This window comes from Venturia canescens, chromosome 8 (genome assembly GCF_019457755.1).
Source record: "Venturia canescens isolate UGA chromosome 8, ASM1945775v1, whole genome shotgun sequence".
NCBI classification, from domain to species: Eukaryota; Metazoa; Arthropoda; class Insecta; order Hymenoptera; family Ichneumonidae; genus Venturia; species Venturia canescens.
Genome location: NC_057428.1, coordinates 13,086,128 through 13,103,618, shown reverse-complemented (window position 1 = coordinate 13,103,618; position 17,491 = coordinate 13,086,128). Strand labels below are relative to the sequence as shown.

The window sequence follows — 17,491 nt, the reverse complement described above, 5'->3', positions numbered from 1 at the left end:
TCTGTTTCTCACTGAATACATGATCATCGTATACGCCCTCCTCCTTCTCCTCCCGCCTAACTCTTCGCGGATATGAAACATTTGGGGAATGGAGCTTACGGTTCGTAAATGCACTATGAAGTTTTTTGATAATCTTTTTACGGCCGGCAAAGACCCCGCCATTTCTTCGGGCTAGGGAGATACCCGAGTTCGTACAAGAAGGAACGATGAAAAAAAAATCAGATAAAATTGTTCAAAAATCAACATACGCCAGGATTTCGAAGCAGGGAACGACTTCGAACACCGAAGTTCAACTCAGGCCATCGAGGTCCGAACTGGAGATATTTGACGAAATATCTCGATGCTAATGGGACCGATGAATATTTTGAAACCAATTGAATGCAAATGTTTGCCTGCGATCAATTCGAGCGTTAAATTTTTGCTTTGTAATTCCATACGTCCGTGTACGAAAGGAATTACGACGTAGGTTGAAAGAAATTGAAGTGGCGAAGAATGCTGGAACGCACGCGAGAGGAGTGACTACCGCGTGAGTGAATATTGTCGAATAGTTAAAAACAAGAGTATCGCTCAAGAGAGCGCTTTTGTGTGTTCGCTGTCAGGCTCCGTTCTCCCTGTTCGTTCTTAATGCTATTGAGGCTCGAATTGGCCTCGGATTAATCGATCAGCGTTCAAAAGATCAACGTGGAAGTGATTCAACGAATAAATGCGCACAAGCGGCACTCGTGCTGAGATAAAAGTGATCGGGGATATTCCAAGTATCGATAGTTTATATTGCACATGCTTCGGAGCAAAGCAGGCACGAGCTTCTAATATTCTCAGCAGGGATTACAAGCACCGACTTCCGCGAAGCCCGACGACTATGCCGCGTCGTCGTCTTTCTTTGCTTCTTCACCGTCTTCTTTTCTTCACTATTTTTTCTCTCCTACGCAGTTCACCACCACCGCGCTAATAAAACTAACAACAGAATTGCAGGAGCCTCGTTCCATCGTCGCACTGCTTTCGACGTACAAAAAGTGCGAAGCACTCGCGTCGTGAGTTTTATTTCGTGATTGATATTAAACACATTCGTTAATTGTAAACGATAGTTTATCGAACCAAATAATCATCTTTATCAGACAAATGATCGCGCGTCATTCATTGCGGTATTGAAATTCAATTCGTGCGCTTGAATTCATCTCTAGAATTGACAATTCCCATTGGACTATCAATATTATTTTTAACATCGTTAAATTAAAATCGTATGATTTCGAGCGTATGCGAATTGTATCGAAATTGTTACAACTGAAACGTACGTTGACGATACTCTTCTGGACGTTTCCGATTAATTGAATCCTTTACATCAACATCAGACCGCATGTGTGCGTACACGTTTATTTATAGACGCGCATGTGCCCCGCTCGGGCACATGGATGCAGACTCGTAATTAACTATCGAACCAGCACGTGATTTCTCTCTTAACAGCCACTGCATCCGCTCCTCCTCGATTACAGTTGCGCTTTTGCATCCGGAAAATAAAAAATTCTTCGGAGTCTCGTACGTGTGTGTTAGTGATTTTGTGGAAAAGGACGCAGGGGCTTTTCGCGTCTCGAAATAATATTTTTACGGTCCGAGCAAAAGTCGAAGACGATTGGAGTAAAATTTATCGAAAATAATATACTTTTCATGAAATTATTGCACGCGAGCCGAGGTATGATTATTTTTCTTCAAATTCGCTTTTTTATTGTACTCAAATATGGATGCAGACACGAAAAAAAGAGTCCGAATAAGTGAAACGAAAAGTCTCGGCTTCGTGGTTTTATTTGCTCGTGGTTTATTACATCGAAAATCGAACAGTTCCGAAAAATTTAACTGATGAAATGCTGCAAACCTGCCACGCGTGAGAAGGGCCCGCATATATTTTCCATATATATACGTTTTCTCTCACGCTCTTCGAATAAAAGAATCGTTTGTACGCATTCACGTGCACCTATTTGCCTACGTATACACACACGCACACAGACACAGACTCGGCGAATGCTCAGTGAGGAGAAAACGGAAGGAAATCTTTGTGAATTTCGGTGCATTTCCTCTTCTTCCCTGATTCTCTCTCACTTTTCAATCGATGACGTCTCCACAGCCACGCTACGTTCCACGTGAACGTACGCCATCGCGATCGTTGATAAAATGGGCCACGAACTCTATATGTTTTTCTACAGTCACATTTTCACACGAAAAGGCTCTCGCGTCGGAGGAATTTTCGTTATTCGTGTAAATGCATATTTATGCATGGAAGATTTGGTTTTAAACGAGTCGACCATTGTTGAGGTCGAAAAGTCTGAAAATCTTTCTCTCATCGACGAAACTGAGACTTGAAAAAAATGATTTTTATACTCTTGAATATATAATAAAGATTAATTTTATCATCACAAGTGTCGTTAGGAGATTCGCGATTGCACAAATTCTCAAACGTGTCGAGTGGAGAAAATATTTTGCTAATGGACCTTGAGATGATATAGATCCGTTTAAAGATTTGTTTTTCTCGCTCAAACGACCCGCTTCTACTGAGAATTCCTGTCTACTCCAGGGCGATCTGTTTACGCAAAGCTATTGAGAAACGGCCTATATCGTACGTGTAGATTTATATACTTCTCTATAAACTTATACAAACGCTGTAACGAAATGTGACATTGATGGTCGGAAAAAAAAGATTTTTCAAGAGCTGACTCAACGAGAGTTGCGTCAGTCTCATTGTTTTATTTATCCCTAAGAAACACGAACGCCAGAAAAATCAGAAACAATAAGAAGAAGAAGAAGAATATCTCGAAATATCTTCGAAAAAGTTTCTACAGTTAAATTGACATGTTTTTTTAAAATAAGACATACTACGAGTCGATCCGGGCTAGTGTTTTTTAACATTTTTATTCGTGACCTATACGATTGATAAATGACTTCTGGTTTCAGAGTAAATAACTGTCGCAGAAGTTTTTGGATCACGCTTTCGTGTCATTCGCGAAAGCAGCAGAGAATGGTGGAATAAAAATTTTGCTTTCCCGCTGGATGGAAGAAGAGAAAAAGCGAGTTAGGGAAAGAGAGTCAAGACGCAGATAAAAAGGGAAGAGAAGGGGGGGGGGGAGACAGGAAGGTATAAAACTGGGGACTGGAAAAGCTGTCTCTTGCCAGTGGCAGAAAGCAGCTTCCGTAGCAGAACAGCCACCGAAATGAGTTCCACCGAGTCTCGAGCTACGTTTCTACGGCCTTACGTGGACTACGTGCAAGATTTTTCAACGAGCTCACGTCTTATTGGATAAGTGGCCCATTTCCAAATGGTCCCTTATCGACTGTCTCATCGTTCTCCTTTTCGTTTCCGTTTCTCCCTCGCTCTCGCTCACACTCTCTTTCTCTTTCTATTCTCTTTTCTTCCTATCTCTCGTTTTGTCCACTGTACGCTAACATCACATACGTGTCTACCTCAATTCTCTTGCCATCGTTGATCTTTTCCTGTTCCGATTCTTCCGCAGACACACGCACGCGCACACACTCATTTTTTTATCACCGCTTCTCTATTCGTTCTCATCGGACGTATAGGCGACCAAATTTTAGCCTCCCCCGCATTCGCTGATGCGTCTTCGCGAAGTTTTATCGCAATTCTTTGTAATCGTTGAAATTTTAATCTTCTCTTATACATTTTTTCTTCGTTCGAGTGGGTCTTTTGTACTTGAAACATTAAAATGTTATGAACTGTAAGAAGTTGCTGATGCGAGAGCAACACTCATTCGATCGAATCCCCTCGTCTTCGAGGTCGATTCGTAATATTTACGAAATTTAAGCAGATAATATCAAATTTTCTGATATCATGGCCAAGTAGCCAATCCGTAATCAATCGTAGTTCGTACTCGGAGAACCTATCGGAAATTTAAGAAGGTAGAGAATAAGGTTTATCGTGTGGAATTGATGGAGTGGGCCGAAAAAGGAAGCAGGACTAGCCTCGGTGAGAAGTTTAAAAGATGAGGAACGAGGGAGGAGGTTGAACGGAGAGAAATAGCCTTGAGTAACGAGAACAGAGAGAATGAAAGGAACCATTTTTTACAACAGTCAAGATTCAAAACCATTCGGAGAGCCGAAATCATTTGACTGGAACGAATTTCCGGCTCGAACGATTCGACGAGAGAGTCGTGTGAGCCTCGCTCTATAAGCCTGTTAATATATCTATATTGAATCACACACAGCAAGTCCTGCACGTTGAAAACCAGAGCTAAGAAATGCCTATGGCGAGAGCGGACGAGCTCGGGCGAATCGCTGATGTAGAATTTTTCGTGCTCGAGTGATTTCTTCGTCGTTGAGTCTGCATAATTTTAGTTCAATGCCAAAAAACGGAGAAGTCAAGACCGCGCGCGCGCGCGCCTGCGATTACGACGCTCAAAGATAAATTCACGTTACCACGGAAACTAAGCAGCTTATTAAAAAGCTTTCATTCATGCTTCGAATCATGAATTTTTTCTGCACATCGACGAAAAATACCTGCTTACCTGGGTATTAGCGGAGCGAACGTCGAGATGCTTGTGAAAACAATGAAAGAGGAATCATCAGAGCGCCTTAAAACGCTAGCATAATATAGATGCCTGCAACGGATCATTTGAAAAAGAATAATTCACTTCGAATCCTCCAAGTTTAGAGCACTTGACCAATTTATAATAAATTGCACTTTTGACTCAACGAATCGGCTCGTTGGAAGCAGTCTCTTAAACCGTAAGAAACTTTCCTTCCTAAACGGAATCTCGATGAGAGAAAGTAGTTTTGCATGTCTATATTTAAATATGCTTGCGTATATAAACAACGTATGTATCCAACAAGTTGATATTATACGCGATGAACTCGACCTGGCCTTAGGTACTTGCAGCGGTGACAGCGACGAACGTTTCTCCCGCCCCCTCACCTCCCATAAAGTTAGTATCTGCGCGACGAGTGGAGATTTAACCACACGCGGACGCGATCGAAAGCCAAAAGAGCGAAGAAACGATACAACGGAATCTTGTGCCTAGTTGGCCCTGAGGCTACTTCAGCATGTATATTTTCTCCTTTGTAGCACTTGCACCATAGCGAACGCGGTATATACTGCACTTGACATAACCCACGGAACTCGACGATGCACGCGGAGAAAGTTCTCTTGACCGGGAGGGACAATAGAGCCGAGAGATAATTATTTACGTTTCAAATCATTATTATTGTTGCTTTTAAATGGCATTTATCGCATCAGAATACAGAAGAAACCGACTTTCAGCGGCCCCGATTTCGAGGCTGGAAATTAACAGGACAATTCGCAACTGTTTAATTTTTGCAAAATCCGAACGATGATGGAATCGTCGTGACTACTTCGGAAGAGTCGCGTCACGGGCGTAACTCCAATTTACATAACAGCAATTTAAATAAATCAGGATCCTTACTCGAAGCGGTGGGCAACTTACTCGAAATCTACGTCAACGAGTTTAGAGTCTGCTTGCATGTATACATTTTGTATAGTACACTAGTACATGTGCCGGGAATCCCGGTAGGTCGTCCTCATTCATCTTATAATGAGAGATACTCGAGAGACGTACACACGAGAAGTAAGAGTGAAGCAAGAACTGCATCAGCACTAATACACGTTGCGCGGAGGTTAATACGATTCGGGTATGGATGAGTTTGCCTGATTCCTATGCCGCCCATCCGGCAATCTTGTCATCGTCTGTCTCCCCGCGTACACTGCTCTTATCTCGTTTTTCGTCGCGGCAGAGAGCGAGCCATTTGCCTCGAGATACACGAGCAGATATAGATTAAAGTAGACAAATACCAAGTTCGAAGAGCGTTTGTGCATAATGCATAACGCTTCGAGATCAGCTTGAGTACGACGCGTGTTACTACTTCGCTGAAAATGTGCGTCTTTCATTCTCGACTCATCGAGACTCTTCCAAACCTCTTCGTCATCCCCTTTTTACAAGCACGCGTGCACTTTCCTCCCCCACGATCCGGAAGCGAGTCAAGACAAATATAATTGAAGGTGGTACCTTGCGAAGGTCTAGTTTCACACAAGGAACGTGTAAGCTCACCTGTGGAATAGCACAACATTCCCTTAGCGATGGAGGACGCGATGAGCGAACTGAGATAATTAAGGCCATCAATTCGAACAGATAATTGCTAGTGGCGTTGAACTTTGTAGCGATCTTGGTCCCATCCAATTCCAACTTGTAATGCGTCGTGTCACAAACAACTCGGCGAGCTATATTACTTGATCCTCGTTGCGTTACTTTGGTGCATTGCGAACTTGACGAATGTTGCGTGCTGCACATGCAGTCGGCGACTGCCTCTAATGACGTACCAGCCGTTAATCGTATTTTCTTGGTTTTCTCTATTCCAGCTGAACCAGACGTGGAGCTCGATAGAGACACGATGACGTTGAGCTACGAGCGTAAGTGGGACTGGTAGAAAGAAAAGCGGAGGTGCACAGTGACCCCGCTCTTACGCGGCCCGAAACGATCACCGTTCGCCGGTTATCCTGAGTTTTCATCAGCATGATGATAGCAGCTCTTAGGATTTTGGCGTTGATCGCCCTCGTGTCGCGCAATGTTGCCTGGCCGCAGGATCCAGTACCGCGACTACACGTCAAACATCGTAAGTCCGTTATTTCATATTTTTAAATCATTTTATATTGCAGCTAATCGCGTTGATCGTCCAATGATTCGAAGGCGTTTAGGGAAAACCGATGAATTACTACGCTGTTCCTCTTGCATATAGAGTGTTACATTTGAATGTTAAATACTCGTTGTTCCATCTCTGAACCGACGGTGCTTCATTGCCACATTGCGATGGACGTAGTTCCAGTTATCGTAGGAATGCTTCTCCATCCTAACGCATCAAAGTCGAGACAACCATGCACACACAAGTAGAGAGAACATCAATTGTGATCTGAAAGCCGAATGACCTCTGTGGTGTATCGTAGTTGATTGGCGATCAATCTACGCGATCCTCCATTCAACGTACTACTTCACTGTTCGCCAACTAGCTTGAATCCTCGGTGCTGTGGTAAAGCCTCCAATTCGTATTGACCGCGATTCCTTTCAGCGTTACTATATCCGCATACTGTTATGTCGAACAATCGAACGTTCCGAGACAAGAAAAAAACACGAAGAAGAAGAAGAAGAAGGAGTAGAAGGAAGAGAAGAGGGAATGGTGCAGTCGAGAGATGGCTCGAATCTCATCGTGCCAACACAATTTCCTTACCTTCTGTATAAAGACAAGAACAGTTACGAATTACTATCGTGAATTCAGGCAATCCTTTGTACTCTGTAAACGGAAACCCTGAAGTAATCGATCGCCTATCGAAACTATTACATCGTACCGTGGCATTATACTTGAATGGTACTTTGTGTGCTAATTCAAGGAAACCAGAATGAGCGTGATGGATAGATGAGGCAATTCCAGTTAATACACACTACTTATCACATTAGATTATTTTCCGTTGAGTTCAATGACACTTATTTATCGGATATACTTTTATGTTACGAGATTAGAGGCTGAAGAGTGTATTCATTCGGTCGGATAGTCCAAAAAGAAGTAAGGAATTGAACGGAACCACCTGTCGTCGTGGTAATCTAAGTTTTTCTGTTCATCCTTATTTTTATTTCTCTTCCTTTATCGTTCGTTTTTTTTTACCAGTTTGCGTTTTATCCTCGTTCTATCCGATTATCGTACACGGCAGCTAACCTTCGGTATTTTTTTTTATCCCTTTCGTTATCCCACCCAGTTACACATTTATCTTCTATTTTTTCCTTCTCCTTTTTCTACAATCCTATTTTTATTGTCTCTTCCGAACGCACCTGTAGCTCCTGCTCGACAAAATTCGCGTGGTGTACATTCGCCGCTAATCCTATTGCTGGTATCCTGGAGCGTCGAGAGATGAAAAGCCCTGCTTGGAGCTCTTCGATCGCAGTTTACACCGTACTAGATTCCAGTAGATTTTCAACACCGATTAAAAATTTATTTTTATGACCTGGCACTTTGAAGCCTCGCCAAGCTAAGCTGTGCTGTATTATTGGACTTCTCGTATTTGCCATGTGCATACACATACACCCATGTATATTTCAGACAAATATTGCGACCTCTCGCGAACCTTCTGTGCCAAGGAAGAATCCTGGCTGACGGAGGGACAAACTGCATTCGAGTCTATATTGAAATCTTGGAGATTTATATCAAGAAATATGGATTTGGATTCGGTGCCTTTTTCACCTGTCAAACATACTAACAGGACAACACTAGAAAGGTTTTCATTTTTTTTTTTTTTTCCCCCCCCCCAATAAACCAGTAATCCAACTATCCCTGAGGATGGGGAATCTCTGTAACGTGTAAAATCCTGATGAGTATGAATAAAAAATGCAGACACATACCATGCCAGCGTAAGATTACTCTGCATTGAGCTCCACTCTTTGAGTCCGTAGAGAATATTGTTTCTGCACAATACAATCAGTCTCACACATGCATACACATGAAGGACTGTATAACGTTGCAAACAACTGAAATGGAATGGTTTACTTTGGCCTTGATCCGGGGATATTGGCTATTGAATACCATGCTCATTTTGTTTACCTCGAAGTCTCGTTTGTTTACCTGCGTTTCTTGCTCTAGTTCCTTCGAGCATCCGAAGCCGTATAAACACGGACGAATAGACGAATTGCTTCCCATCATTCCGTGTTCTAATGCATTTCTGCAGGTTCTCTTTGCCCTCAAAGTGCAACTGGATATATGAAGCGGTCGATAATAGTTTATAGAGCCTTCGAGCGCATCGCCATGAGTTTTCCTCTCGAGTCAAATGGGATTTCCGAAGACAGCACACACCCAGCCAGAAACTCCGGGGCTCCGAACAGAGGTTAAACAGGAGAATACACCCGGGGGCGTCGATCTGTTGAAAAGCTTGTGTGTTCGTATGCTTGCGACTACGTAACACGCATCGGGCTCGAGTTAGAGTTTCACGAGAAAAGCTTATGCCTTCAAACCTTGGCTTTAAGATGGCTCTATACTTGCCAGTAATCGAATCAATGGCACGCACTCGCGGATCTAGTTGCGACTGGAAAAAGAAACAGAAATATTGTACGACTTTCCCTCTTAGGCAATATTTTCAGTCCCGGTGCCCTCGGATAAATGTGTTGGATGCTGCGGAAGCAGAGAAAACAATCTCGAATGGAGGAGAAGCAAGAAAAGGGATAATATGAAGATGTACTTGAGCTACAGCGCCCGGGCAAATCCCTTAAAGCTCCACAGGTGTTTCGGATACAGCCGGGTGAACGGGGCGTGAGCACGCGGCTCAAATCTCCCCAGGTTCACCTCCTCCCTCCATGTAAACGTACAGACATCGTTTACATTTGTAGGTGCACAATTATGCGTGATATATATTTGATGAGATAAAACATCCGTTCGAATAATATCCAAGTACTTTTCGCTCCTTCTGCTTGAAATATGTTTCGTACAATTCATTTTTCGTTTTTGTTGTGCCCTCTGTTATGCACATGTTTGCGTTTCGCACCCTCGTCCGCGAGATGTGCTCTCGGCGCGTTTACCCTTTGCCAATTTCGTTGAATCGCTTTCCGGCGAGTATATATGCGATGCTGGGCTGTAGTATTCGTTCCGAGTTGGGCCTCGCACGGGATAAACCGCCGTGAGCTTTTCGTCCCAACTGTTACTCGCCCCAAACTCACTCATATACCTTCGATGTATCAGCCAACAACGAGAGAGAAAGCTATGCACCCTATCTTCAACATTTCCGGCACAAATGTCTGTCCGTCTCTGTTCGTAGGTGTGCAGCATTTCACGCTCGTGTTTTACCCGATAATTGTACCCATTGCCATTTGGTTACACTCTCGTGTACCCCGACGATCGAAGAACCGAAACGAAAAGCCTCGAGAGTATTACACGAGGCTGTCGTGTGTGTGCGTGCGCGCGGAGCTCGACACCCTTGTCGCGCCCTTGATGCTGCACGTTTGTGCGTCAATGTGTTGTGGTGCTAAATCGTACACGCTATAATCTATCGAGAATTCAACCATTTGACCCTTTGGTTCACACGTTGATTGTCGATTTACTGCACCAGTTCATCCTGCTATTGTGAACCAACAGAATAACCCATGCTCTGTATCATTAGACTCCAGAGTTATTCGTGTTATTTCGTCCGTCGTAACATTTCCACCATTTATCCGGTCCACGTACATTCGAGCGTGAAGAAATCATGAGAATACATCTCGTGACGTGATCCCTTGAGATTCGAGCAGACCAAGTGGATGCGGAATTAATGCATGAAATCTGCCCAACTGGAGAGTCAATGTCAATCAGATCTCAGATTCTTGAAGCAGTGCAGCATCAATTACTTTCATTCGTAAATTGCAATTATACTTGACGCTCTTCGGATCCATGAAATATTCACCAACATTTGTTTTCCCAATCCCCTACTCGTCTGGTAGACGACTTTATAACGAACCTCTCTTATTGCCCATTTTTATTGCCACCATTACAAGAAGAACGTGCATCACGAAATTTAAGTAACGAAGGACAGTACGAAAATATTCTCAATTGTCTTTTGGCTGTATAACTCCTGCGGTTCATTCATTCAATCTTACACAAAAGAGCCCCCGGTCGATACGATACTTTCATAACAACCGTCCTGGCCCTTGACGCTACTTACCTATATTGCCCGTACAATGCCTGTTTGTGGCAGCAAAGCAGCGTTGAAGGATCCGAAACTCCACGAGGTTGGAAGGTGGATAGGTGCGTGCCGCTGCACTGAAAATAACCGCGGAAAATCGCATGCTCCCCGCCAAGCTCACTACTACTATCAGCCAGATATTTGGGTCAAAGTTTGCATTCGAACGACAGAAGCCATACACATATTTTATGTGTGATATATACAAATATGTATGTGTATACTCAATACATAAAATACGTTGATGAATACATGTATAGAGAAGAGGAGCTCACTGGCAGAGTTGAAACTACCTTTGCGGTGCTCTGCCTCGTAGCGCACCATCAGCGAGCACTACTAAGCTCGTTAGCCAACGAGTAGTTAGCGTGACTTTGGCTCTATGCGTGTGAAATGAATAGATAGATATGCATATTGTGGTGAGAAAGAAAAATATACTGGCCTGATGTTAGTCCGAGGCAAGGGGTTTGAGAGAGCGAGAGAGAGAGGAAAAAATATGGATGAAGCACAAAAATATGGTGGAAAAGCGAATGAGGGAGAAAGGAAGGAGGAAAAGAACAAAACAAGATAATATGATAGAAAGCCAGTAGAGCGTGGAACAGCCGGTTATTGAAAAAGGTAAAAAAACATTATAAAGATAGGAAACGTATAACCGGCCAAGTGAAAAGGTTTATGGCTCCAAGATCCGTTCGCTCGTGTATACTTATTCGACTTTTTGTCCTATCAGAAATCTGTCATTGTCAAAGGTCCTCTGGACTTGATTGGATTGAAAAACTACTGTGGCTGCGCACTCGTCGCGTTTCCCGTAACAAATACCTGCGATACGCTACGCTAAGTTTCAGGAGATTTCACAATTCATATTTGTTGAAAGAACATTTTTATTGTGTTATTATGATTATTAGTGGCTCACCTTAATTAACCTTTTCGTCAAACACTCGTCTCCGTAGACTTTGATCAACAGACTAGATAAGCTTTGTATTTTTAACTAAATATCTGTGAATTTGTGTTATTCCCTCACGTAATTGTGTTTATAAGTGTGAAACTACAGTGCGCAAAAGTTTTTTTATCGTTCATAAGCGTAACTGAAGTCGCGGATAAATAGTTGTTGAAACTTTTAATAATCATAGCCAGCCTTGTGTTATACTCGTGGTAAATATAAAACTTGTACTAGCTATTGAAGCTCTGATATTGGTGATGCTGCTACCGTAAAACAGTCTCGTTAATCAAACTTTATAACGATTAATCGAAAAGTTTTTGTCTTTTTTTCTTTCCGAAGCGTGACTTTGGTTGAACGGTTCGCTGGTTTTCGACGCCATTCCCAATAATCAAGTTGCCTTTTTTTCTTCTCGAGTTAACCTCTTTCTTTGAAAACTTCATCCGAAACATTGGCGTTTTTTTGTATGCTCTTTTTCCTTAACCGGTGTCCCACTTCTTCGACAAATCGCCCCAAGGTGTTCACTTTCACCAACGTGGATAAATCGTGTTTCAATGGGACGCGGTGATACCAACGTTCGACCGAATATACACACGCAACAACACAGGGAATCAAAGCTTTCGAGTTGATTCGCTTACTTTTAAATGCCTCGTGGACCTTTTTTCCTGGGTATACTTCTCCAACTTTTTAAGTGAATTATTTATCGTCGTTACGTCAGCCCTGCGAGAGCGATGGAAACGAGGGTATTCATTTTTTCCTCTCATAAATATAAAACCAGATATATATTTCCATTTCTTTAATTTACATCGTAAATGCACCGCGCCATTTAAAAAAGTAACTGTCGTCGCTTTAACATCATTGAAAATCTCGCTTCACCTCGAAGTATATCTTTTGGCATATCTCCATCTGCTTTAATATCGACGCACACACGAATATTATAATTGGATGCTGTATGTACGCATTGGCTTACCAGTTATTGCGGATATTGCGAGTGTGGTTTCGAATAGTAGCATATTGGTTCAACACACTCGTGTTTCCGTGTTTCCGGCATTTATACTCAATCATGATACAGCGCTATCATCCAATCTGTCTCATCGACCTATCTTTTGTGTACGATTTTTTATTTCTCTCCCTCTCTATGAACTTCCGGTGCACTGTTGGAAAACCTACCTGCTTTTTTTTTTGTTTTTCATTTCTGAAACAACGATATTTCCTTCGTTAGTTCGATGTACGCGAAGGGTGATTCCGAACAATGGATCCGTGATATTCACCTACTTTCTGCATGTAGTTCCACCATACCTTTATATTCTACAAGCCCTTATTCCCATGCACGAGTCTCTGAGTTCACATATCCATTGCCATGTCTCGGAATTGCAACCTTTTTTGTTTATTTTCAATCAGCATTCACCATTTTCAGTGTTTCTTCGTTAAACCCGTTTTTACCTACTTTCAAGCGCAATCCATTCTCGTACTTTATTGTATTTCGTGTTACTGCGTGACCTCACGAAAAGGTTGGCTAAAACTCTACGAAATTTGTTGCCGCGTCGAATTTACCACCAGGGCCAAGGGAAACTTTTAGCCGATACAGACGGTAATTTTTCACCGAGTTTCAGTTGGTTTTCGGCTGTTGGACACTCGGAAATACTGCCTCCGTGCTCCACGATCAAGCAGGTGCATACCCAGGCGGTCATCCAACCGAGTATCGATCTCGCCCAAAGCTGCTTAACCCCGGGAGATCACGCACCCGTCGCTCTCCAGCCCGTGTTAGTCAGTTACTATTTTCATAAAGAAACAAGGGGTCGATTAGCGTACAACGTTCCTAGATTTAAAAAATGAATTATTCTCTTGTGACCTCTTCTCGTAAACAGCTCATAAGAAATCAAAAGTCAAATTGACGTTCTGAAACAAACTCCCAACGAACTGTTTTCTATTATAGTACTTCCGATAATAGTGGCATTGCGAGTTGCTGATATTAGTTAGATTTTCATGACAACACGAATTGTTATTTGACCTGATGAAGCATCCGAAATGCATACACGTATAATGCAGTGCAAATTTTGTATCAATGATATTGCAGATGATACTCCAATGGGAGGAGACAATGGCTCGTGTGGCACAGCGGCACGGAAAATTCGCAATTACATTGGAGCCAATAGAATTTCGTTGCTTAACAATGAATCGCATTTCCTTTGGTGTACTGCTCGCGAGTATATACGCGGTTATTTCATGTTTATTGTCAGAGTAATTGGAAATTTTCAAATAGTCCAATTAATACGTAACATTTCCGTTGTGGGTTAATATGGCCACTGGATTGAAATTTGAAATTACTCGGTGGAATTGTAATAATTCGATCTTCTCTGGACTTGTGATCGATATATTCGAAAAATTAGAAATGAAACATCTGGAATAACTCGCTAAATGACACTGGATGTCTGAGGCTAGTAAACAAAGGATTTCATTTTGACATAAATATCGCTCCATAACCGCGAGTATTATCACACGCGGGTTCAACACTTCTGCTTTAAAAATCGGTTATACAAATTGAAATGATACGACTTTCGAAGCTATACCAGCCTGGCTCGAAAAATATAGCACTCAAAAGTTCTGTTATAAGTGCAATTACTGAAAAAAATAATTACCTGACAGCGCCGGATATGGCACACGGAAAGTGTCCATCAATGTCTATTGTGCAAAAAAAAAACACCGTTTCAACCTCTATTATAACAGCGATACGAATTTTTAAAAAACCTCGTTTTTTATCGGTTCTTTTTCTAGTTTCTCCGTTAAAGATTATAATCGATCGGGTCGTTTCTGCGTTCATTCTCTTCAAATTTTTATTCTCTGCATTTAACCCTTTAATTTCATTTTCGTAGCTCCATTAGTTTCCGTTTGTAAGCAAAAAAAAAAAAATACTTTTTTCACTATCTTGTTGTGAAAAAAAAGTTAATGCGAATCTCGTGTTCAAAACTATTAACGTAACATCAGGAAACCTGTCCGCGTGTGATGGCTCTCCCAGTTGTCGGGTAGTATTTTTGTTTAAATATCATGATTTGAAAGGCTCGTTTCCTGGTCATAAATCAAAACAATTGATTATTTTTCCGATCGCATGTCTTAGAAATTTCACCAATTTCAACGTTGTCTAACACCCGTATGGCAAATTTCGAAACTTAAAACTTCACGAATGATTAAGTCATTGGAGGGCGAGTTTAATATGTGCGGTTACTGCGCTCTCTGATGTTTAACGTTTCAATATAACTCCGTTCAACGCTACGAAACGTCATGGAGCTCTAGCAGTTGAACGGTCAAAACAGGCTCTCTTCACATTGCAACGGGAGACTCTCATTAGCATGTAACTGCAACACGCGATGCTTCGTAGAGACGAGAATTATCACGTACATGCGGCTCATATATATATCAACCATGTATGCATGTATGTATGTATTCATAAATAAATTTATGTGCGTCCCAGCTGTACCTGCTGTTTTGCATGAATTGCAATACAGAAATGATACGAACAATGACAAAATGAACTGCAATTGCAGTAAAAACTTATTGCTGTAGAACAGAGCCCCAAATTTCGTTTTCCTCCGGCGAGATTTTCAGGTTCTGAACAATTAAGGCACTCATTGAAATCGTTTTTTGTTTCTCGTTCGTATCGATTATGTTTTATTTCGTTATTTGGTAGAAAGAATTTCATTAATTTAGATACTTCGGATGGCCAAGTAGCAATTTGAGCGTTATCAATAGAAACATTAAAAAGTCGATAACGGAGAACCGTCAATCAATGAAGTAGGTCACAGAAATAATTTATATTCGTCAGGTTCATGTCTAAAGGGAGATGGAGCTTTCCCGATGTCGAATCGTAAATGTCTTTGCAAATTGAAAATGTAATCATATTTATTTCCAGTTGAAAGGACGGAAGGTTTCACAAGTAAATTTTGTATGAAAGATACCGAAAATAATCGTGTCACCGTTCATTTATAAGTCTCGCATAAATTTGCATTCTCTTGAAATTCAATAGAAAGCCGACACTTGCAGCGGTTCCGTTTCGCCTCCTTTTTTTCGCTCTTATCTTGATCTCTATTATCCGCTCGCTCCATTCGCTAATGATTCAACCTTTAATGAGGCATGGATAGGAAATCGTAGGAAACCCACTGGGGCATATATTGATGAAAGAAGAGACAGAAGGTCGAATAAACTTCCGGCGCTTATCCGCTCTTCTCGCGAAATCTTTGGAAAAATAAAAACGATAATTCTTCTTCCTATCCGTCTCTCCTGAATGTCATCTATTCCACTCTGGCCCGGCCCCGTCGACGATAAGCTCAACTATATTCTCTCTCTCCTATTCTCGAGAATTCTCGCGCTCGATCATGCCCGAAAGCAGGGAACGAGACAGCGGTCTCACTCTCCTCATTCATACCGCGCTCTGCCACTAGGCGATATGGTCTTTTCGAATAATTCAACGGATTCGTTCACAGATCTACATTTTCAAGGGAATAAATTCATCGAATTCTCTTTATTCGTTTTATCTTTTTGTCCTCACGAAGCTAGGGATTCCGGGGCTTTTTTCCTTCATTTATTCCTCATCGATATGACATTATTCATGTAATACCATATGAAAGCTTTTTAAGAACATGTTTCAGGATCCTGCGGTGCGCATGCATCACACATTCATATCAAAACCAGCAGGTTGTGCCTGAGGATGTTTCGACGTAAATAAAACCAAATGGTGGATTATAAACTAGCAAGCTTGTAATATTTCACGAAACTCAGGGGCCTCCACCTCCTGGAACAACTCGCATGCAGCTCTCTATCTCATTTGCTACTTTGACTCTCGACCTCAACTAGCCCTCTTATTCTAAGACGTATACATCCACCAGCGTGTGTGTTTGTACGTGCTGCACTGCTTTCGCGACCCCTACTTCCATCCAACTTTCAGGACGCTTCACGGTCTGTCTCTCTTCAGTTCTCTCCTTCTCTATTTGAAGAGACGAAGCTGCTTCTGGGCCCTCTGTCATATGAATCGTCGTTGAAACTTGGCGTTAACTCGCTACTTCGCCGTCCGAAAGTACCCTATCTATATGGATCCACGAAAATTGCATACCAACCATTAACTGCCTTGACCCATAACTGCGATGCACTTCAAGTGCAGAGGAACTGGTAGAATTTTGATCGTTAGAGGTTTCCTTCGCCCGGTTCCTTGTTTACCATCAAACATTGCATTGTAGCATATTGTTGCCTAAAGAGAAAAGACGACGATAAAACGATATCTACTTTAATTCCAAGCAAACACGAATCACAAGCGACTGCGATATTTTCCGGAATATTGTTCTCAACATTGATCGCTGTTTGGAGCACGGAATGAGAATGAATTGAAATAGTTGTTGTAGTTTTGGCCATAGTCGTATTCACATTTTTTCGTTTCCTCACAATAACCTGAGCACGAGAATGCTCTTAAACTCGATAACCAATGAAAATGTTGCCGTGGTATTGACTGACCTGTTTGTGCATTTGGTCGAAGCATCGGATCTCTACTGTAACGAAATATCATATATTGTATAAATATACAAGATAGCGAAGAGCGAATACGGTGCCAGGCTACTTTGGCACGACGAACCAAAACGACACACTCCGCACTATAGCGGAGAGACCGAGCGGGAGAGATCGTACGCTAATATCGGCTAATCGAAAAGCTCCGGTCTCAAAATATTAAAAGGAGAATGAGCCCGCGGCGTCGATATTGTGACGATGTCGTGGAGGAAGAAAGAGTCAGACGTAACGAATGAGAAATAGTTCGAGACCAGGCCGAAACGAACGCCGTCACGGCCAGCTCTCCGCAAAACTTCTCCACCAAATCATTAATG

General features: G+C 42.1%; 1 protein-coding gene across 2 annotated transcripts in view; it reads left to right on the top strand.

Annotated features, from left to right (window-relative positions):
• LOC122414942 (semaphorin-1A-like) overlaps positions 1 to 17,491 on the top strand; it is a 223,032-nt gene that overhangs the window by 93,834 nt on the left and 111,707 nt on the right. For both annotated transcript variants that reach the window (XM_043426638.1, XM_043426637.1), the window contains exon 2: positions 6,371 to 6,624. In XM_043426638.1, the coding sequence (XP_043282573.1) occupies positions 6,525 to 6,624 (100 nt within the window). In that variant the 5' untranslated portion in view covers positions 6,371 to 6,524. The remainder of the gene's footprint in view (positions 1 to 6,370; positions 6,625 to 17,491) is intronic.